Genomic DNA, 23,861 nt, shown 5'->3' with positions numbered 1-23,861 from the left:
GACAACTGGCCTCTGGAGGACAAGCCCAGAACACAAAGAACTGTGTGCAGTGTATTCACTGAAGGGAAGCCTGTTGCAAGAACGTGTTAGTTTTTCTTTAGTAACTAATACATCCCTTTATAGCATTCGTTTTAAGTCGTGGGTTACAACCCATTAGTGGGTCACAAAATCAATTCCACAGAGTCTGAATCAGCACTTCCTTTCTTTTTTTTTTATCCTTACCAGAGGACATTTTTCTATTTTTTGTTCTGCTAGAGTGGGAGGAAGAGAGGAGAGAGGGAGAGAGAGAAACATCGACGTGAAAGGGACACATCAAGTGGCTGCCTCCTGCACGACCCAACTGGGGCCAGGGACAAACTGCAACCAAGGTACATGCCCTTAGCGGGAACTGAACCCGGGTCTCTCTGGACCACAGGCTGACGCTCTACCGCTGAGCCAAACTGGCCAGGGCAGCACTTTTATTTCTTTAGTGAAATGGGACATAACAGAATAGAATGGACTAGAAAATATCAAAATGCACTGTACACAGCAAGAATATATACTGTTTTGTGAAACTTTTGCTTCAATGAAATTGTGTGTGTGTGTGTGTGTGTGTGAGATGTAAATATATTTCTTAACTTGGCTGCCCTAAAGAACTAAAGCTTAGGGCTAGGGACACAACCATGCAGAAAGAGCAGAGAGATAAGACTCTTTGGATAGAGATGATGAGTTTTAATGACAGCCAACACCCACAATTACATGTGGCTCTTCAGACAACTTGATCTTTGGGACTAGACTTTGTACAGAGTGAAGCAACACCCAGAAGTACACAAGCAACACAGGCAAGGCTCCTGCTTCTAGCGAGGGGGCAAGATATCTACATCTCATGATCAAAGTACCGTTTTATTCTTCTTAAATAGAAAGCTTAATTTGCTCTGGTCTCCAAAAGGGCTCTAATCCCAGGCCCGGATTTCTTTTCAAGAGATGTCCTCTTCACATGGGGCCAATTTAAGTAGAGGCCACCTTACCAGAGCAGCCTTTCAGTCTTACAATAGTCTAATCCATGATGTATACAGCTAGGTTTGTGCAAGCAGGGAACAGACACAACAAAGGACCGCTTTTGTGGTGCTTGTTTTGGTGCTGCTTCTTCACTGGACTTTGGTGACTGCTTCATGGATGGCGGTGGCCACATAATCTAAGTTTTTGGTGGTTAAGCCACACATGTTGATCCGACCACTTGGCAGCAGATAGATGTGCTTTTCACTGATCAGATATTCAACCTGCTTGGCTGTTGAAAACCAAAAGAGATATATAATCAGAGTGGTAGGAATCCTTTAAGCCATGGAGTTTCTGTGATTCCATGACAATCAATTTTCCTTCTTTCCCCGTAACACAAAGAAAAACAAAAGGAGCTATTCTGTCCAATTGGTACACAGGGAAATACGCTTAAGTGACTCTGGAAACAATTCTTATTAGATAACTTTCTAATCCCCAGAAAGTTTAATATTGCTCTTCCTCATGAGAATTTTAATCTGGGACTACCTCCCAACCAAACCTTGCACATCTCATTCACCAGGACACCGTGTCAACTGAAACAACCCTCAAACTTAAGAACATTCCATCGATGTGAAAAACTGGTTATAAAGTGCTTCCTTCATCTCTTCCTTAACCTGTATTTGCTTATCTCTGAGTACCTAGCAGCAACTTCCTTTTGACATTTCATTTTCACAGTGCATTGTACAAGGCCCTGTGCATGAGAGGAGCTGGATAAATGCTGTGTGCATGAACCAGCGGGCTGGAACACTGCAGATATCTCTCTGACCTGGCATGTCTTAGCACTCTCATTCAAACATAAGCAGGAGTGCTTTCCCATGTGTTTGCAGAAATTCTTGTGAATGAAGCAGGAAGGGACTGCCTGTACTTCCTTTATGCCAAATCTCTAGAGCTTTTTTGCTTTATTGCAAAGCCACAGGAAGGGAATTTCAGCTGATTTTTATCTAGTTTGTACCCTTAAGACACTATCTTTTGAGGGAATGAGATCATAATAATTGTTATGGACTGAATGTTTGTGTCACTCCAAAATTCTAAGACCCAAGGAGTTGAGGAGATGGGTGGGACACACTGAGAAAACCTAACTTGTTCTGGTCCAAAGTTTTGGCTGACCACTTAAACGACAGCTAATGGAGCCGAGCCCAAGGACACTGACTGAGAGGAGTGCTGTGTGCAATAGTGAGCATTCGGCAGGGAGGGAGGGAGGCACTTACGGTTCAACCCTGTGAAGCTGAACATTCCAATTTGCTCAGTGATGTGGTTCCAGGTTCCAGGGGTCTTGAGGGCTTCTAATCGTGCCCTGAGTTCAGATCTCATGGTCAGAATCCGGTCAGCCATTGTCTTCACGTTACCTGTCCTGAGTGGACAGTATATAATTACCAATAGAGACAGGAGAGACAGTACATGGAAGTTTAAAAACCACAATTTAATCTATAAGCTGAAAATGGGATCACAACCTGCCTATTATGATATGAGGATGCATGGATGGGGGATAAGCAGATGAGAGAAATCAGAGAAGGAGAGTTACTGGGCAGAAGGAAAGGACTCATGGAGTCCAGTGCTAGTCTTGGGTATACTAGCTGTAATACCACCTGTATTTCAACTCAGACTTCATCTAGGTGCTGATCTAGACAGAATGATATATTTTATCAGGCCTAATTAAGTAGAGATTGCAGATTTAGCTACTATGCAAAAATTACTGTTTCAAAATAAGATAAAATATGTGTAAAGTTAAGAATGAGGACCCCCAAATTGTCACACTAACTTGAAGTTGGATATTCTATCCTATCAGGAATTCCTTCCTGTTTCCCAACTTTAAGGGAATGAAGTCCGGGTGGTGGGAGAGTGGGGGAAACTCGCATTCATCCGAGTGCCTCCCCCTATGTTCCCAGTGCTTGTCAGGCACATGTTACGCATGTGACAGTAGGTAGCAACCCTATTTTATATAATATCTGAGCCTCAAAGAGGCTAAAGTAATTCTGTCAAAATAAGAGGACGAGACAGTTAAGTGTAATGGAACAATTACCATTCTGCATTCCCACCCCTCCCCCATCAGGCTGTGAGCCCCTTACCATTCCTTAAAGAGCTCAGGGTCAGAGAGGGTAGTGGCCACAATTCGTGCTCCCTGCGCAGGGGGATTGGACCAAGTAATTCGCACAATCTTCTCCATCTGAGAAAGGACCCGCAGGATGCTATCAGGTTCTTTGGCAACCACGGTCAGATTCCCCACACGCTCATCTAGAGACAGGGACAAGAATCAGCCTTGGTGGCGCTGATGGGGACAGGGGTGGAGGGTGGGGCTGTAACTCAGGCGAGCACTCACTGTAGAGCCCAAAGTTTTTGGAGAAGGACTGGGCACAGAAGAGCTCGAATCCTTGAGACACAAAATAGCGAATGGCCCAGGCATCCTTCTCTAGATCTCCAGATGCGAAGCCCTGGTAGGCTGAGTCAAAGAAGGGAAACAGAAACCGGCGCTGCGAGGAAGGAAAGTGAGTCAGGGCAGGAAATCCTTCTGGGGCCTCTACTTCACACACGGCTTTCCTTCCCCAACTGTTGCCTGAAAGGAATTTCTAACACTGTCCATTTCTCCTACTTCCCTTTTTTCTGCATCCAACCACCACTTCACATCTGTTTCTCTATTCAGCTAAATACCAACCCTCAAGTCTAACAATTTCAGTAAACCTTGTTTTTTTGAAGTATGTTGTCCCAGGGTATGATCCTACCTTGCCAACGGGGCTTATTTTTGAGGCATGGAGATAGTGTCTGTCCTACATTGGCAGATTCTTTCCCATGAATTGTTGGTGTGATAAGCTTAGCCAAATGTCAGCTTGGTATCCCCAGGGCCTCCTCACAACCTCAGGCTATTCTACTGGGTACTTAAGACTAAGGAGACTGCATGCTCTCTATTCTTACAACTCCAGTTCCCCCAAAGGGCTCCCCGCACTGAACTTGCTCCTCTTCCTGGGCTCACTCTCTTTGTGGAAACCACCTCTCTGCCCTCAACTGTCCAAGCCAGTGGCCACAGTGCATCCTCCAGTCCTGCCTCTGCAGCTTATCCCTCACATCCAATCACCCTCCAAGTCCTATCACTCCTGTCTCCTGAGAGCTCTAGAATTGTTTCACATCTGTCACTGTCACCTACTTCACTCAGGTCCCCATCAGCTCCTACCAGGATTATGACAATAGCCTTCTAACTGCTCTCCCAGACTGTCTAATCTTGACTCCCTCTGAGCCGTTCCCTGCTATATAGCCAAGGTGAATTGAAGACAATGCATATCTGATCATGTCACTCAATGACATCAAAGATTTTCAGTGGCTCCTCCTTGTCCTCAGAATGAAGTCCAGTGCCTCAGCACAGGCTCTGGTCCCCATTTACCTCTCGAGCCTCATGATTTACTCTCCCCCAACTCCCTTGGAATCTAGGCCACAAATTACTTCCACTGCCTTAAATGGGCCATGACCTCTGCACCTTAGGCTTTTGGCCATGCTCTTCCCCTTGCAGGGAGCATTCCTGCCCCTCCAGCCCCACTAGTCCTCATCCCTCAAGTCTCAACATGGAAACCACTTCTTCCAGAAAGGCTTCTTCTGCCACTACCAGTCCTCCTGACACACACACACACACACACACACACACACACACTCTCTCTCTCTCTCTTCCCAAAGTCCAGGCAATGTGCCTCCCTGTAACCCCACCAACACAGCTGTCTCACATACTTGGCTGTCTCCCCAAACAGGCTGTGTATGCTCTTTGAGGGCAAGACCATCGCTGCTTTGTTCACTAGTGTATCCTCATGCCAGTCACATAACAGTTTCTCAGTAAGTATTCTTTAAACACGTTAATGAAGAACATATATACACTTTGAGCCAGGAATTCCAATCTAGAAAGTTATCCCAAAGAAATAATATGATGGAGTTTTATTACATAATTGTTCATAAGAGCAAGAAGCCTGAGATCTTAACGTCCATCAGCCGATTTAGTGAATCCCTAATGTGACATAGCCATGCATTGAAAACAATGTTAAAAAACATTTAATGACATGTAAAGGAGCTCAAATGAAAGACAGTATGTAATAAAACAGTCTAGACAAAATGATCCCATCTTTGTATATTTAAAAATATATATATTAAAATATATACATTACATTCTGCACCAAAATACTAATAGTGGCTTTCTTTGGGTAATAAAATTAACAGTTAATATTTCTTTTCTTCTTCAGGCTTTTCCCCATTTACAAATTCTTAAGTAAATAGATATGACTTTTGAATACATTAAATGTTAATACATACTATCTTTTTTTTTAATCCTCGTATCTGAGGATATTTTTTCATTGATTTTCAAATAAGTAGAAGGGCAGGGGAGAAAGACAGAGAGAGAGAAGCATCGATGTGAGAGAGACACATCGATTGCTCACCTCCTGCATGACCCCAACCAGGGCAGGGGATCAAACCTGAAACCCAGGTTACGTCCCCTTGACCAAAAATCAAACCCACGACTCTTTGGTCTGAGAGCTGACGCTCCAACTGTTGAGCCACACCAGCCAGGGAGATACATGTTCTTTTTCAAGAGATACTCTGGAAAGGCAGTTACCTTCATGACGGAGGCGATCTCCTTCCACTGCTCTGGCGTTGGGTCGGTCCCAGTTGGGTTGTGTGCACAGGCATGGAGGACAAAGATGGAAAACTCAGGGGCATTCTGAGGAGAAAGGAGCCACATCAGCTCTGACAACAGCAGAAACATGGGCAGGACATTCAGTGGTACACTGGCCAAGGACAGCACATTCCCTCCTTATGTGCCATTTCAGAAACCATCGTCTGGCTTGGGTAGGATCTCTCAGACTCCCTCACTTATCAACTGATCCATAACTCTTCCCTCCCCCTCCTGACACCATAGAGTTCTGTTTACTTTTTCATCTCATCACCCACCTCCAAATCAGTCAGGAAACCCTGGAGGTCAAGTCCTCTCTTTGCTGCATCCCAATAGTGATAGCTCCGAATGTCTTTAAATCCAGCAGCAGAAAACACAGCATTATGATTCTCTGCAAGCAAAGGGGTAAAACATTAAATGCTTTTATAAACACGAGGAGGTGTAATTGGAAAGGACACAAGTCAACACAAGTCCAGGACACAAGGGCCCTGGAATGTCTACTGGGTGACATCGAAGTGAGGGGTTAAGATTTAGAAGAGCCCTAGCCGGTTTGGCTCAGCAGTTAGAGCACTGGCCCATGGACCAGAGATAGTCCCGGGTTTGGTTCCTGCTAAGGGCACGCACCTCGGTTGCAGTTGTCCCTAGCCCAGGTTGGGGTCCTGTGGGTGGCAACCAGTCAATGTGTCTCTCGCATGTTGATGTTTCTCTCTCTCTTTACCCCTCTCTCCCTCCTGCTCTATAAAAAAATAATAATAATAATAATAAAATTTCTTAAAAGATAAAAACAAGTGATGGCAAGGATGTGGAAAAATTAAAATCCTTAAAAAAAAAAAAAATTTAGAAGAATGGTTGTAACCAAAAATAAATTCAACCAGTCTTATTCATGATAAACTTATATCCTAATGTAGATAGATACAAGGCCTGCCTGTGTCTACATTTTATGCCCCCTCTGGGAAGTTTCGACATACATGAAAACACAAGTCTACCAAGAGTCTTGGGAAAAAGTATTCCTAATGTGAATTTGAGCATCAGGTTACTCATGTCCTGCCTAAATCCACTGCTAAAGTCATTCCCAAATGTCAGTTGATTTGGGGCTGGGTTATATTTTCTGGGTAAGCAATGAGATTCATGAGGATAACCGCCTGTTTTCTCTGCTTCTCCTCTCAATACACCTAAAGAACTCACCCCATGTTGGTGAGGATACGTAGACAGGTGTGCCCGTGTTGTTTGTTCCGTTGTACCATCGTGCTAAGAACTCAGCTCCAATTCGAAGTGCACCTGTTCCCCCCAAACCCTGCACACCTCCTACCTGAAATAGGAGAAGCAGGGTCACTGGTTGATAATAGGGAGGTCAGAAAATATTGGGAAAAATACAGCAATGATGAGCACTTACTTTGTGCCTGCTCCATGCTAAGCCCTTTAAATGTACCATCTCATCAAACCTCACAACTACATGAAGAAGATACTGTTATTTGCCCATGTTTACAAATAGGGAAACTGAAGCAAGAACTGAAGCACCTTGCTCAAAGTTACCAGCTACCAAGCAGTAAGACCAAGTCTTCAACCCAGGAAGTCTGATAGCTGACTCTTAGGGAAGCTTCCCTTCTGAATAGAGAGGTAGAGGACATACCTAGGCCACATTAGTGTATGCCCTGGAAGGCACACCCACAATGCCTTTGGCACCCAACCCAAGATCAAAACTGCCCTCCAGCAGAAGCCTGGAAAATAATGTTTCTAGCTTGCCATCGACATCGATCTGTAATACTCCTTTCTCCTTCTACAATGCAGGCTTAGTATCCTTACAAATATGTTCTAATGAAACAAAGGTGACAAGTGAATACTACTTTCCTCTCCTTGAACTTCATCTCTTCTTAAAATGACCTCACAAAGGCAATAATGAAAGTCCTAAGTTTCACCATTTACAAAATACCTTCCCATTCTTATCTGATTCTCATACAGTCTCACAAAGTAAGTTCTAGATTCACAATGTACACGTTGAAACTGATTCAGAGAAGTGGTTTGCCAACGGACACACAGCTGGTGAGTAGCATAGCTAGACATCAGTCCAGGCCTTCTCACTCTAGTCACTAAGCCATCATGTTGTTCTGCCTCTATATCTTTGATTTTGCTCTTCCACAGTTCAAATAAGGTTTTGGCATAACTCTTTCAATACACAAACATCATAAGTTACATGTTGCTTACTATGTTTATAGGATTAAGGAGAAAGAAAGGAAAACATCACAAGAGAAAGCCTATCATAAACAAAGGACGGGCAGCCCTGGCCAGTTTGGCTCAGTGGTTGGAGCGTCAGCCTGCAGACCAGAGAGTCCCGGGTTTGGTTCCCGCTAGGGGCATATACAAAAAAAAAAAAAGGAAGGGCACATATCAATTTAGTAACAGGGCAAACTCTTGGGAGGGGCCTAGGCTATGGAGAATAGGTCAAAGGGACTGTGGCCCAACCTGTAAGTTGTCTTTAAAAACTAAGTAGAATGTATTCATGTATTATTTTTTTTAATTTAAAATACTTTTTAAAATGTTTTGTGATGTCTGGGATCTGCTGTAGAATAATTCAGCTTTGGCAGGGCAGTGGGAGGTATACATGATTGACCAAATACAGATCATTGTTGAAGCTAGGTGATGGATGAATGGAGGGTTGTTCATTATACTGTTTTATCTTTTGTAGCACATATATTTGAAATTTTCCACAATAAAAAGGTTAAAGAAAAAAAACCCTTCCTAGATAAAGAAAAGCTTCGAAAATCTTTTTTTAATAAAGTGTTTTTTTCTTTTATTGATTTTAAAGAGAGGAATGAGAGGGAGAGACAGAAACATCAATGAGAGAGAACTTCGATTGGCCGCCTCCTGCATGCCTCCCACTCGGGATTTGGCCCACAACCTGGGCATGTGTCTTGACCGGGAATCAAACTGGCGACTTCTTGGTGCATGGGTCGATGCTCAACCACTGAGCCACACCAGGCGGACAAAAATCTTTTATAAAAAACCCAACATAACATTGATGCTACATGATGACAAAGAGTCTGGTCCATGGACCAAAGGGTCTTGGGTTTGATTCCTGATCAAGGGCATAAGTTTTCATTGTAGCTCTCTGGCTGTTGTGTTGAGGAAAAGCATGAAAACCGGCAAGGATGGAAGCAGGGAGACCACAGAAGAGGCTAATTAACTACTCTGGCGAAGACATGATGGTGGTATATAAATATAATGGACTGGGTATTGGTATGGGGACAGTGAGAAGTGGTCAAATTCTGGAGCTAAGCAGAGAAAGAACTGAGTAAGATTTGCTGACAGGCTGGCTTTATAGATATAGGGTAGTAAAAAAGTTGACATAATAGAAATTGGAGTTGAGCATTAAAGCTGCTGATGATAGAGAAATAGGCATGGCTCTAGAGAAAAGAAAAGAAAAAGGGAAAGCAGGATAGATATTGAAAAGATGGAGCTCAAATAGAGAAATCTGGAGGATTCTTGAACCAATCTAATTAACTGATGCTAAGTTTCTTTTGGTAAATGGTCGCTAAGTACCTTTGTGTGTCTCTGAGGTGATGGTGATGGTTGAGGGTTGGAATTTCTTTTCTGACATTTGACGATAAAGATAAAAAAAAAAAAAAGAAATCTAAGGGAAGACTGCTTTTTTCTGGTTCATTCATTCTTTCACTCATGCCTCATCTCCTTCAAGTCTTGGTCCAAATGTCACTTCTATTCTACCATGACCACCCAAGTTAAAACTGTATCCACCCCTCACGCCTTCCCTCAGACTCCTAATATGCCTTCCTCTGCTCTATTTTTATAGCATTTATTATCTTTTAATAAACTATATCATGTTTATTATGTTTATAGTCGTTTTCTCTCCACAAAACTATAAGCCAGAACGGGATTTGGGTGTTTTGGTCACCACTGTGCTCCAGCATCTGGAACGGTGCCCAGTCCTAGTGGTGAGCATTCATCTGTTGACTGAATGAATGAGTAAATTCAAACTTCTGAGAATCTCTGAGGTGCCAGGCTAGGAACTAAATGCTGAAGATTTGCAAGATAAATAAGCAAGTCATCATCCCTACCCTGGGGAAATTATGGTCTGGTGGGAGAGACAGACTTATAAAGTTATACAATTAATTATACTTATAAAATGAATAAGCATAGTAAGTACTGTTATTCCCCAGCTGTGAATAAAGTGCTATGATAACTCAGACTCCAACAACTAGCTCTGCCTGAAAGAACTAAGGATACAGCATGGAAGTGAGACTTGATCGGGCCTTGAAGAACGTGGAGGTGGTGACTGGGGCGTTAAGGAGGTGAGGGGGCATTCACAGCAGAGGAACAGCTGAGGCAAAGGCTCGAAGTCATGACAGGGCCTGGTGGGTCTAGAGAACAGCAGGTGCTCAGAATGACAGGACTCCATGGGGGAAAGGGGAACGGGGCGTGAGTAACGGAAAAACAGGATGAAGGCTAACTGCAGATATGCTGCTCTCTCAGTTCAAAGTCCGGATTCTACCTTGTAGATAATGGGGGAGCTACTGTGTGTGAGGAAGAAGGAGGAGGCATGATTAGCTTTTTTTTACTAAGAAAGATAATTCTAGCTGCACTTGTAGAATGTACTAGAACAGGGAAGAGACTAGAGGCAGGAAGCTAGTACAAAAATCCAAAGGACATGGTGGTGGGCTAAACTGAGACAGAAGCCCTGGGGTGGGGAAGACACCTGGGGAAAGAAGAAAGGCTCAGAACTCAGTATCAACTGGTACCTACAGTGATGTAGATGCCATTCCCCCAAAAAAGAAAGTCTTCAAATATTTACAGACTGCTATTTAAATTTGTTCTATGATCAAAAACAATATGGGATGAACTAGACTAACAGGGGAAGCTACGTTCTACAAGCAACAGCTCCAAATCTTACAGCATTAAGTGATCAAAAATGGGGAGCATTGGGCAAAGGAACAAGCATCTGCCCAACACAGTTAATAAGTTTGTAAGAATGTACAGACTTAGAGGAAGAAGTTCCCCAAGAGAATGTTTTCATTTTCAACAGAATGCCACCTATCAACAGTATCTCAGAAAATAACCCCCAGTTGCCAAAGTTCACATTCAAACTTCATCAGGACATTCCTCTCCTTCTGTAGAAATTCTGGACTGTCAGAGCAATGTCCCAGTGCCACCCATCACCTCTAAACTCTACCATTTCTACCCACAGTCCTCTTCAGTTCCTTGAAGAAGTCAGTCAGTTTCTTGCACCAATCCAGGAAAAACCCTAATTAATTACTTGCCTAATCACTGACCTGAGTCCCAAGACCTTCACTGGTGCCTCCTTGCCTTCTGATACACATAGGAATGTGCCCCTGTATAACCTTCACTTGACCCTGCTGTCTTGTTTATCAGGACATATGGGTAACAAAACATGGGGATAAATCAGGTGACTCCAAAATGTGTTCCCTTCCATGCATAAGGGCTGCACTAGATAGACAATGGCCCAGGGGAGCAATAGGGCTGCTGGCTTAAACTGCATAATATCTAACTGGACTATTGCAAAAACCTGAGCTCTGCCCCTTCCTACTGATCTAGCGAAGTTTATCTTCTTCAAATACTTTTATTGGGTAACCCCTCTGCTCAAACCTTCAGGTGGCTTCCCCTGTCCTGGCTGCCAAAACAGCCTGCCTGATCTATCCAACATGTTCCCAGCTCTAATCAGATAGGTCTCTTTATACATAGGCCTGCTTACCTCCTACCTCTGGCCCTGGACTCCCACTACTTCAAATACCTTCTTCTGTACCTTGTGGTTCTCAACCCTGCTGTACTTTGGAATCATGTGGAGGACTATTAAAAATATGCCTGTGGCCCAGCCAGTGTGGCTCAGTGCTTGAGGTCACCAGTTCAATTCCCGGTCAGAGCACATGCCCAGGTTGTGGGCCCAATCCCCAGTGGGGAGTGTGCGAGAGGTGGCCAATCAATGTTCTCACTCATTGATGTTTCTATCTCTCTCTCTAAAAATCAATAAAGAAAAAAAAAATTTTTTTTTTTAATTTAAAAATATGCCCATGGAGGGAAGGAATTGGAAAGGTAGTGAAAGGGTGGGACAGAGTGGTATCCTCCAAGATTCTGATTTAACTGGTCTGGTATGGGGTCCAGCCTTCAGTATGGTTTTTAAAACTCCCCAGGTGATACTGTACAACCAACATCGAAAACCAATGTTCTAGCCTCATGGCCTAAGGTTCTACTGAAGTCTCATCTTCAGCCATTACCAGCCTCTCTCTTCTCTGAATCCCTACAACACTAAGGATCTCTACCATACCACTTCCTGCCACATAGAGCCTTCCTCACTGGCTGCTTCCAAATGTGTTCCTCTTCCATGTGTCTCTAGTTATACACAGACTATGTACCAGGAAGCACCTGGATGAGAGAAGCTGGATCCAAGGCTAGAAGAATGAAAGGATATATTAGAATTGACAAAAACTTCAGAGAGCACCTAGACTAGTGGCTCTTGAACTTTGGGGGCCACAGACTCCTTAGAAAATCTAATAAAAGCTATGAACTTTCTCCCCCAAAATACACATACACACAGAATTCTGCATAAAATTTTAGGGGATCGGGAAGCCCCTTATATGATCCCCTATGCAAGTGCTCCATATAAGACCATGAACTACAAATTCATCTTTTAGTAACATATATTTGAGATACAGGGGCTAAAGGGATAACTGATTTGTCTATGGTCAAAAACAGTGGCTGAGCCGGATCCAGACTCTGCTCTCTTGATCAATCCATTAAATTCCCTGGGCTTGGCATTTCCTCTGATGGCTTCAAACACAGTAGCTGAAATCAATTGGGCAAAAGTGAATAATCGAAGAAGCTGTGCTTTATACACAATCAGGTTCCTGAGGTCACATTCCTTAAACCCTTATGCACTGACAATTCAATAGACATAACACTTAATATTTTAAAACAAGTTGAATTTCAACTTTTTTTTTACCTTCACAGTTCCTAAAGAGAAAATACACATTCTCATCCAAAACTCACCCGCTTCTCCCGGATTGCTGGGCTGTCATTCCCGAGGGCAAGGCAGGAAGCATGGGTCCGGAACTCTGGTAGGCCCAGGATCGGCAGATACTCGTGGTTTAGGCTACTGTCCTTAGCAATTTTCTGTTCCACCTTCCTCACCACAGGCAAAACCCAGGGCTGAGAGTCATCCGTGCGATAAGCTAGAACATGGGAAAGAGTTGCATAAGGAAATTGTCTGAGGCTTTGTCCAAGTTAAGAGTTTGAACTGTGAACAGGGAAAGGTCTACCACCACCTGATCAAAACAGACCTGTGAAGGAAACTAAAGTTCAGTTACTTACTGACTGCCCGCTTTGGGCCAGGCACTGGGCTAGGTGCTGGGCAAGCAGAAGGATGTGGTTCCTATCCTTATAGAACTTATAGTTTTTAAATATATGACCACTAAAAAATAAAATGCAAAAATAAAACTGGGACATCAGAGCCTGATGGAGTGAGAATGCATGTGAAAGTACTCAGAAAACTAAAATGATATATCTTACAAATGCTATGTCAGTATTACTAGTGCACTGAGGTCTCTATAGCCATTGGCCCAACAATCTGCTTCCTTCTGCATCTCCTTAAGAGATTTCCAGAAATGGGCTAGGTGCTACTTCAGATGAATGCTGCACTTTCAAACATAAACATGAAGAGAGGGATGTGGAAGGAGGCCCACCTCCTCCTCTTGTCCTATAAGAAATCAGAAAAGGGACAATGACAAGCCAACGCCCTGTGACTGAAGATTCCAAGTGGTTACACGATTATCCAACAACCCAGTGAAACACATCTGTGTCCTCTCTCTGTGTTCTGACATCATTCAGTGTTTACCATTTTAACAGTTCCTCCCACTTCATGTGCTTCAGTTTTATTGATCTAAATGCATCTATTTCATAACATTTAATCTTGCTTACAAGCAAATTTCTAAGCACTTCTACACTAAAAATATTTTTTGTCCACTTTGAGTTATCCTGTAACTGATATTTTTTTCTCCGTATTTATACTACCCTATGATTATTTCGGGATTACAGCTTTAGAGGGCCGCTGCTCTGGCTTGCACCCAAGCCAGTGATCTCTCTGAGTAGGATTCCTGACAGGGGCCATGTGCCTCTCTGCTCAAATGTTTAAGTCTCCAACAAGCCTATACTGAGAATTTTAAAGTAGTTCTTATTACATTTTATCTGGTTGATTTCTGCCCAATATTAATCCCTAACTTTTCTTAAAAAAATCACTTTGTTGGGTGGTTGACATTGTTTACTGAACATACACTGATTGTATAAAATAAATAATAAAAATTATGATTAACATGTAATTCCAACACTCTGAGATAAGGAGTATGAAAATTCTAGTGTATAACCTTCTAAGCTTTATTTTTCATGAGTATATCTTATTTTATTTATTTATTTATTTTTGTTAATTCTTACCCGAGGCTATTTTTCCATTAATTTTTAGATAGAGTGGAAGAGAGGGAGGGAGAGAGAAACATCATCAATGTGAGAGAGACACATCGATTGGTTGCCTCCTGCATGGCCCTGGTCGGGGTTGGGGATCAAACCTGCAACCCAAGTTTGTGCCCTTGGCCAGGAATTGAACCCACTACCCTTTGGTCCTTGGGCCAAGACTCTAACCACTGAACCAAACTGGCCAGGGTTCAAGAGTATATTCTTTTATAAAATATAGATCAGGTTGTATATAGAATTTTCAACATGCTTTTTCCCACTTAGTAAATATATATTATGAGTGTTTTTCATTGTCATTAACTATTCTTCTAATAGATGATGATTTACATGCTGTCATCCCATCTTTATCCTCCATCTACCTAGTTCCAAATATTCTCACTCCATAAATAACAAATGTCCTTACTGTCTTTCTGTAGAAGTTTCTTTTTCCAGAAGTTCCCTATGCATATACAAGCAAATACAGCTATGTCCCCCACTTTTACATAAAAGGTAACACATAGCATACCATACAGTTCTGTTCCTTGCTTTTTCCACTTGAAGATCTTTTTATATCTATTCATACAATGTCTTCATTCTTTTTTACAGCACAAAACTGATAAATACCATAACTTGTTCTGCCAATCTCTTGTTGATGAACATTTGAGTCATTTCCAATCTTTGGCTATTATAAAACTTCAGTGAATAACCTTGTACATATGTCATCTTACATGTGTGCAAATATGTCTCTTATATGCAGGGTTGAAAATGGAAGAACGGGCTGAAAAGTATGTATATTTATGGTTTTGACAGACATATCCAAATTGGCCTCCCTCATGATTTTATCAGTTTACATTCCTACCATCAATGTATAAGACGTCTGCTTCCCCACAACCTCATCCACTGAGTGATTTTTTCCCCCAATATTTTTTTGTATCTGAGTGCAAATAGAATCTCAAAGTAGTTTTAATTTGCATTTCTCTTATTATAAATGTAATCGGGCATTTCTCATATATATATGAGCAATTTACAGCACAATTTTAGTGGCTAGACAATATTCCTTTCTATGCATCATTAACTATTTGTGTTGCTTTCTATTATTTGCTATTATAAACATTGTAGTGAATTTCCTTATATCTTTACAGATATTCATGAGTGTTTCTTTAGGAAAAATTTCTAGATGTAAAATTACTAGGTCACAAGTTATGCAATTAAGAAGATTTTATAAGATCATTTTGCTTTTACATCGTCTATCAACTAACTCTACCCTACAGGAATGTGTCACCTGCAAATATGATAAGCATATTAAGCTAGTAATAAAAATGTGGACAGTACTCAAGGTTGACATCGCCACTAATCAACCAACAGTCTCTGGGCAGATGGAACTAACTCAAAATGTTGTTAAGCACTCACATTATACCCCCTGGCTCACCAAACTAATTCCCTCTTAACAAGTTCAAAAAGCTTCCTTTATCAGGTGGGTTTTGGAGATACATATATATTATATTTGTGTCATTTGTAAATCATTATTCTAAATAAAATGAGAGATACAGAAAAAGCCACAGTACTACCACTTTTACCAATAATGTATATTCTGTGCAACTCTAAGAAAAACTGCGACGCAAATGGTGTCAGAAAGGCACTGTGTCTATATTGTGACAAAAGAGAAACTGGCCAATTTATACCTTCCCTTCCTTCTTCACTGCCCAGTTTCCTCAGGTGCCGTTCCAGATGTATTCCCAATGCCTTGTCTAAATGGCCTACTGAGGCAGAACTGCAGATTCCTCTTGGGTGACTGGAGCATTATCAACACTGCTATTCCTGCTCTCTGGGGGATTTTATTCCTCTTTCTGGACCCATGAGTTTCTCATTCATTTTTTTCATTCACTCATTCATTTCACAAGGACTTACTGAATCTGCCATGAACCAGACACTGGCTAGGAGTAGCTACACAGAGATGGGTAAGATAAAATAAGACACTGACCTCCAGGAAACATAGAGCAGAGAGTCCTTAATTCTCCTGTGAGGGATCAGGGAAGATTTTACAGATGATGAAGTGCAAAAGGATTTAAGAGATAAACAAGGAAAGATGAGAATTCCAGCGACCTGTGCAAAGTCCTGAAGGCTTGGAGAGAGAAGGTTTCGGAGGATCTGCATTTTCATGGCTGGAATGTAGGAATACCAAGGTGTGGCTCAAAGAGCCTTGGAGTCTCTTCTAGAAGGAACTTCATTTCACTGGGCAAACCACTGAAAGCATTTAAGCAAGAGAGTGACATGGACAGCTGTACTCGTTCATAGGATCATTTGAGTGACAGGATAGAAAATAAACTGGAGAGGAAGACAGAGGCAGATAGTTAAGTCAGGAGGTTACTGCAATAATCCCAGAGGAAAATAATGAGGTACTGAATTAAGGCAGCGACAGCAGGGATAAAGAAAAGGAGAGATAATCAAGAAAAGATTGCCCTGGTCAGTTTGGTTCAGTGGTTGAGCGTCAGCCTGCGGACTAGAGAGTCCCAGGTTCGGTTCCCGCTAGGGGCACATACCACAAAAAAAAGAAAAGATTTATGAGGTAGAAAAGACAGAAACTAGTGACCAAGTAGATAGATGTGGGATCCAGGAAAGGGTCCTTGATAACTCCAAAGTCTCTCTAGTTTGGATAACGACTGGTGGTGTTGGGATAATGACTAAGACATATAATATAAGGGGGAAAAAAAGAAAAAGTTGAGGGAAAGGTGAAAATGAAGAATTGTGTTTTAAACATGTTGAATTTGAGGTGGTTGTACGCTAGGTCCAGCAAACTTCAGCAAGTAAGGGTCTAGTGTTCAGGGAAGAAGTCCAGAAAGAAAGGTTTCTAACTATAGACTCTGACAGTAGCCAAAGCCATTGTAATAACAAGGACCTACTGAATACTTAGAACATACAAGGGACTGTACTAAACGCTTTACATTTTTTTACTCTCAAATCTTATAATAACTCACAAAATCAATATTGTGATTTCCCTATTTTAGGGATCTAGAAACTGAGACTAGAAAAGTTAAATAATTTGCCCCATATCAAGAGCTAGGCTGGCATACTATTAAGTTCATGAATCCATGTGCTTTTTTTTAAGATCAAGAGGTCTAGAAAAAGCCCAAAGCAAGGAGGTGCCATAGGACTGTGAGTGGCCTTTTTATCAGCATGCTCCCACCTCCATGCTCTTCTAGAAGAGTCACACAGGTTTCAGCTGAGTCCAGCAATCTTGCTTTCCACAAGAAAAGGAACAAGATAGAAAATTAAATAATGAAATTGCTCCTCCTCCTAAGATTTCCACTTCCCTCACCCATCCCCACTCAAGAGCCCATGCAGGTATGCCTCTAAGGCCCTTCTCCAACTAGGTTTCAAGGGAGAGGGCTAGGGGTACTCAGAAATACCTAATGTAGCACATCCCTCCAACAATTTCGTCTGAAGATGCCAGAACCCACATTAAAAACAACAACAAATAATAAAGTGCAGTTTGGAGCAAAAGAAAGCTGAGTTTACATGATAGATGGACTGGAGGCTATGAAGAAACATCTTGCTTCAGGCTGCATCAGGCTGAACCCATGTCTCCCTGGCCTTTAAAGCCATTTGTCTGAAACTTTGAGAAACACTAAAACAGTAAACTCAGAGAGCACCATACTTGACAGTGGAAATGTGATGCTCTGCTCTAACCATAAGGAGATTATTCAAATAGTCATAGCAAGAAGAAACTCTCAGGAGAAATTATCTGCAAGTAGCAACTAGCTAATGAGATTATGGTTGCAATTTATGCTAAACGTGTCCACCGTTACTAGAACTTGGGCTGGATAACCGCCACTGGGTTTTATCTTAATTTGGAGGAAAAAGAGTATCTTTCCCAAAGTCGGCGATTAATTACATTTCTTTCACAAAGAATATATTGTGAGATGTGTATAGAGCTAGGACATAGAAAAGCTGAAAAGAGACCTCTTATTCTACTCTACTTTATTTAGACCCTTATCCAAGTATCTGCTATCCACAAAAAAGACAGGTCACAGTAACCATCAAAAGTAACCTTTATATAACACTTTTCATTTACATATCACATTTCACATATAACTTCATTTACTCCTCAGTCATCTGAAGAGCCCAGTAACATTATTATCCTACCCTACAGTCAGGTAATGTGCTAGTGAATCTTAGAAATAAAGAAAGGGCATTCTGTCCTGGCTCATCATTTAACCAAATGAATCTGTTAAATAACCCACCCAAGATCACATCACTGGACCTGGACCCAGATCTCCTGGCTCTTCCCACTACAGTGCACTGACTGCCTCTGCGAGCACCTGAAGGTACCCAAAACAGGGTAGAGACACAAAAAAGGGTAGTGTCAGACCTGGCCTGGAACCCCAGTTCCACACAACCAGGGGCATATAACCTGAGGCAGACTGCTTCATCAGTCTGAGTTCTAGCTTCCTTACCTCTAAAACAGTAATAGTAACAACCCTCCAGAGTCACAGTAAGCATTAATGAGATTAAATGCATAAATCATTTGCTCATAGTAAAGAGTCAGAGTTCCTGGGTTCCTGGAAAACATGACAACGGCTCAGTCACATTTGAAATGAACTTCTGAGCTGTGGACTATGCGTCTGAGTTCATCGCTTCCGGCCTGGCTGGCAGGGTGCTTTTCTCTGCGTGAGCACTTTATATCTGAACCAATGTCAGCAACTTTCATTTTGCAGCTCTTGAGCTGAAAATTTTTATTCAACATCTTTTATGTGCAAGCAAAACAACAATTAGAGCAATAGTTAAACCTTACATAACTCCTATTTATGTGCCAGAAACTGTTCTGAGCACTTTAAATATATTTAATCCTCATAAAAAAAAAACCTGTATGACAGTTCAAAGGTAACTGAGCCAATGGAATGTGAGGTTTCAAAAAGGTATATTTAGATCAACATCAACATTGTTCTTCACTATATATCTGGCCCTAAGAAATACTTGGAAGTTTTGGATTAGATTTAAATAAAGAGCTTGAATGGTACCCACTCCAATTCAATTCAAGGCAATCTTTTTTTATTTATTTTTTATTTTTTTTATCCTCACCCGAGGATATTTTTCCATTTTTTGTACAGATAGAGTGGGAGGGAGAGAGAGGAAGGGAGAGAGAGAGAGAAACATCGATGTGAAGGGACACATCGAGTGGCTGCCACCCGCACGACCAACCAGGGCCGGGGACAAACTGCAACCGAAGTACGTGCCCTTAGCGGGCACCGAACCCGGGTCTCTCAGGACCGCAGGCCGACGCTCTAACCGCTGAGCCAAACTGGCCAGGGCTCAAGGCAATCTTTCATTGTTTCTCCCACTCTGTTGCCTGCTAAAAATATCACTTTCCCTCTGTGGGTGAAACTATGTAGTACTGATTTTTAAATGCTTTATTATGAAAAATTTCAAACGTATACAAGATTGCAATAATAATATAATGGATGCCCATGTACCCATTTCCCAGCTTCAACAAATTACCAGCCTCAACCCACCATCACTTTTTAAAGACTTTTTCCTCACCCCTCCCCCATAATCTTTAGTGAAGTCTTTTTAAGCCTAATTCCAAACCTCCTTCTTGCCACCTTCTGCTACAAAACAGTTCAACTCCCTATTTTCAAAAGTTTTAGTCCTTTTAGTCTAAGTCTGTTCCCTAACATAGAATATCACCCTATTCATTTTCTTCTTCCTGGCTGGTCTCTGTATGTGGTCCAGAAAGTGTCTGTGGAGTTTCAAACATCCAAACGACGGTAATAGAAATAAAAATTTCACCAGAGAAGATTAGAGTTAAAGGAATTTCAGAAGCACTTAAGTCCAAATCTTTTTCTTGGCAGAAGAAAACTGAGGCCCATGCTCTGAACTGTCCATGGTCCAGGACATACAAGCAAGAAAAAAAGACAAGGAGGATGTGTAGAAAATGGGTTTCTAATGTCCACAGTCTTTCCATTACTTTCCACCATCTCTACTCATTCCTACCACAGCGAAAGGCCAGAACATTTCCCCCAGGTTTCCCCAGGGAGCATTAACCTGTCGCAGAAGCATTTTCCTTCTCTTATTATCTCACTCTATTATCTCTGTTATTTCACGGATTTTAAGCTGTTTGAGGCCAAAACCAAGCCTCAGCCTTCCGGCCCCACATGGCTTGGTAAAGTACCTAACTGATATCTGGTAGTCACTCAAGTAATTACCGACTCAGAACAAAGCTCCCTAGGGCAGATGTTCTCCCTTATCCATTTCCCATCAACAAGACTCCAAGCCTATCAGGCTTCTTATCTTTCTCTCTCCCCTTGCAATCTGGCCACCCCATTACTTATGAAGTTAAGAAGGTGGTATAAAGAACACAGAATGGGAGGGGGGGGGAGTTTGTGTCCTGATCTGTGTGACCTTGGACACACCTCCCTTTTCCAGGGACTCAGATACTCATCGGTAAAATGAGCAGATTGAATGAAGCCTCGAGGATCTTGCCCCCGCTCCGGGCTCCCCCCGGTGCCAAGCTGGCCTCGGCCTCTCCCACAGTTCCCACAGCCCGAGTTAGGTCCGCTCCGCTCCCCAGGCAGCTCACACTCCTGGGCACTGCATCTTTACCTCCCACTCCCAGGTTGACCTTGCGGGGGTCCGGATCCTCCCGGAAGTCGGCACTGAGCTTGAAGACGAGGACCGGCTGGGCCTGAGGAACCTCGGCAAACACTGACGGAGATGCCATTGCGAGACAGCTAGAGCCGGCCGTGAGCTTCCACCGCGAGCCGCGAGCTGCTGGGTCCAGTCCAGTCGCGCCGGCTGGAGGAGACTCTCACCTTCACCAAGCCTGCGGGGCGGGCCCGCGGCCTCCAATGGTCGAGCCGCGTCGGGAGCTTGGCAACGTGGTTATGCAATCGCGAGCTTCTGACGCACAAGGGGCAAAGAGGGAAGGGATGTTATTAGCCAATTCAAGAAGAGAATCTTATCGGAGGAATAATGTAACCAATGAAATGGACTGCGGCTGAGATGGGGGCGTGGCGCATAGTTGATTGGCAGAGCCTGCGTCCAACGCTGAGGTCCTTGTTCCCGGGGCGTCCGGGACTGACGGGAAGAGCCGAGCGGCCAGTGTGTTGTGGAGGCTGCTTCATCGACCTTCGAGCGGTGGTCCACGGGAATTACCGAGGACGGGCCTTCCGGTACCTGTGCAGCAGGTGTTCTCGCCGCCACAGCTGGCGTCGCGCTCGGTCCTGGCCCGGCCCGGCCCGGCCCGGCCCGGTAGCCAAGTCCCCGAGTGCTCACGGGACGCCCGTCTTTGGGCCAGGACGTGCAGCTCGGCAGCCGCGCGGGCGACCTTGACCGTCCGCGGGCTGTTCGCTCCTGAGGGAAATGTGGGAGGGCCGCCCGCCTTGGTCTCAGACGGGGGCCGTCCTACTAAAAGTAAGAGCGAGAGGAATTCCTTTCAGCCGCTCTTAGTCTGAGATTGTTGTTCCCCTTTCCTTACAGAGAGGGCCTGGTCCGCTAGGACCTCCGGGATCCGGGCGCGGCCTCCGTCGCCAGCCGCCCTCCCACGCCAGTGCTCAGCCAGATCTTGCTGTCCTCAGCTGGCGGGGGCCCAGACTGCCTCTGCTCTTCAGTCAGGCTGTTCCTTCCCCCGGAATGTGCCTTCCTCCCCAGGCCTGGTGACCTTCAGGACCCAGAGTAAATGCCTCCTCCATAAAGTCTTCCCTTAACCCTCACTCTGGTCAGAACCCGCCTCTTTCCTTTGCTTCTTGTTAGCAATGTTGCCCTTTAGAAAAGTGCCCCAGTTGAGAAACTGCCCTAGTTTAGATTCTGGCTCTGCCACTTACCAACTTGGGCAGGTTTAGGCGAGTTACTTGACCTCTCTGTTCCTGCTGGATAAAGTGGAGGTAATAGTATTTTCCTCAGGGTTGTTGTGGGGATTATATGAGTTAATACATATAAAGTGGTTTTTTGCATCTAGTAAGCACTCCCTCAATGTTAGCCTTTGTTATTATTGCTCATCTGCCACACCCCTTGTAGATGGTAAGCTTCTTTTGGCTAGAGATCTTACCCTGCATACCTCTCCCTCAGTTTCTTGCACTTAGTAAGTATGCAGTAAATGGTGGAAGGAGGAGTCATTCTCTTGGTGTGTCAGAAGAAAACAGTACTTCAGCCTCTATTCATTGGATAATATAACAAATCTCCAAATGAATTTTCCATTCAAAGTAATGAACACAAGCCAAAAGAACTTTGAATAACACCTGCCAACCTTTGATCGCTTGCTTCTTTTCAGAAATGGTGCCTCTGGCTTCCAAGGTAACTACCCACAGTGTTTCATTAACAACACTGTCCTCTAAGATTGCAAGTTTAAAGGTGAAATGACAGTGAACTCTCAGTGCTTCTAGAAGCACAGGCAGAGGGCAACTGCTGAGAGGGGTGTATTATAGCCCAGCCTCCCTAGAGTGTGATTTAGAGGTATGATCTTCACAGCATTGGCCAATAATGTCATGGTCACTCCTGACGTCATTCCCTGGGGAATAAACAACCCTCGGTCAGCTAAACACTATCAATTTAGTTAAGTCCAAATAAATATTTATTGACAACCTAAGCAGCTCCATAACTAAGTCAGTTCTGATAGGGGCAAAGAAAGTGCCATACACATGCAGTTTTCCTCATGTCTCCATGATATTTGTTCTGAATTTTAGGAAGGGACAAACAGTTACCGGGTGTGTGGGGGGAGGTAGGGAAGGGCAACATATGTGGGATCCAAGTCTCAAACATTTTTCCTTGGGAATATGAGGTTCTTGAGGATTACTTTAAGGTCAGTACTCTTCTGTGTTGAGCCCTGCAGGCTGCCCCTCTAAGCAAAATGCCAATCTTGAAATAAACAAAATGCTTTCGGGGCCATTGCTAATTTTAACACTTTGACTTAGAATTGATGCAACACTGCCTGGCTGCTGAATGGATACTTCAAGCAAAAGACTCATGAGAGGCGAACACTGCCCAGACAAGTAGGCAGCCAGGTAAAACGAGTGTCCAGGGAAAGGGCAATAAGGGTCAAAAGGAAAAAGGGCTAAAAACTATCTGTTTACGCATTTAAACATCCTCTCTTCTTCAAAATTGTAAGGGAAGAACTGGGAACAGTTTCATCTGGAATGAACCCCTTTAGAATATACTCTTGGAAATCTGAAGCCTTCAGGGCTGAGCAGTGCTGCCCCATAGCATAAGAGGCAGACCAGGCCAGGGCTGCAGTGGGCACTACATGAACCTCTAAGCAACCCTACACCTGCTTATTATATTCGATCTTGCCCCTGATACCCAGAAAGTCTAAATTTAGGGACAAGTCAGAGGAGGAAGGAGTTTTTCACACCTTGGCATTTAATGGCAAAGTGGTTTGAAATGGTTATATTTTGGTGTATGCTGTCACTAAGGGTATTATTTAGCAGCTAAGCTGTGTGCTGAATGAATTATATATTTAAAAACCAAAGCTGTAGCTTCCAGTCCCAGATGCTTCCGTGCAGATATGAACTGTGGGCTTCGGTGCAGATATGGCCCAGTCTAAGAACCATACCACACACAACTAGTCCTGAAAATGGCACAGAAATGGCATCAAGAAACCCTGATCACAAAGATACGAATCTCTTGAGGGGATAGACCCCAAGTTCCTGAGGAACATGTGCTTCTCCAAGAAGCACAACAAGAAGGGTCTGAAGAAGATGCAGGCCAACAACGCCAAGACCATGAGTGC

The 23,861-nt window shown here is 43.2% G+C and overlaps 1 protein-coding gene across 1 annotated transcript; it reads right to left on the bottom strand.

Annotated features, from left to right (window-relative positions):
* Positions 1-861: 861 nt before the first annotated feature.
* Positions 862-21,006, bottom strand: GOT1 (glutamic-oxaloacetic transaminase 1). The gene is made up of 9 exons (XM_036265764.1): positions 20,741-21,006; positions 12,689-12,870; positions 6,860-6,983; positions 5,953-6,065; positions 5,618-5,722; positions 3,353-3,503; positions 3,102-3,267; positions 2,244-2,386; positions 862-1,267 (listed from the first exon to the last, which is right to left on the bottom strand). The coding sequence occupies exons 1-9, from the start codon at positions 20,856-20,858 to the stop codon at positions 1,128-1,130; spliced, it is 1,242 nt and encodes a 413-aa protein (XP_036121657.1). The 5' UTR covers positions 20,859-21,006; the 3' UTR covers positions 862-1,127.
* Positions 21,007-23,861: the final 2,855 nt, after the last annotated feature.

The sequence above is a fragment of the Molossus molossus genome, unplaced genomic scaffold (assembly GCF_014108415.1).
Source record: "Molossus molossus isolate mMolMol1 unplaced genomic scaffold, mMolMol1.p scaffold_m16_p_17, whole genome shotgun sequence".
In the NCBI taxonomy this organism is placed as follows: Eukaryota; Metazoa; Chordata; class Mammalia; order Chiroptera; family Molossidae; genus Molossus; species Molossus molossus.
The sequence above is the reverse complement of the archived record's forward strand: the minus strand, read 5'-3'. Positions and strand labels throughout refer to the sequence as shown.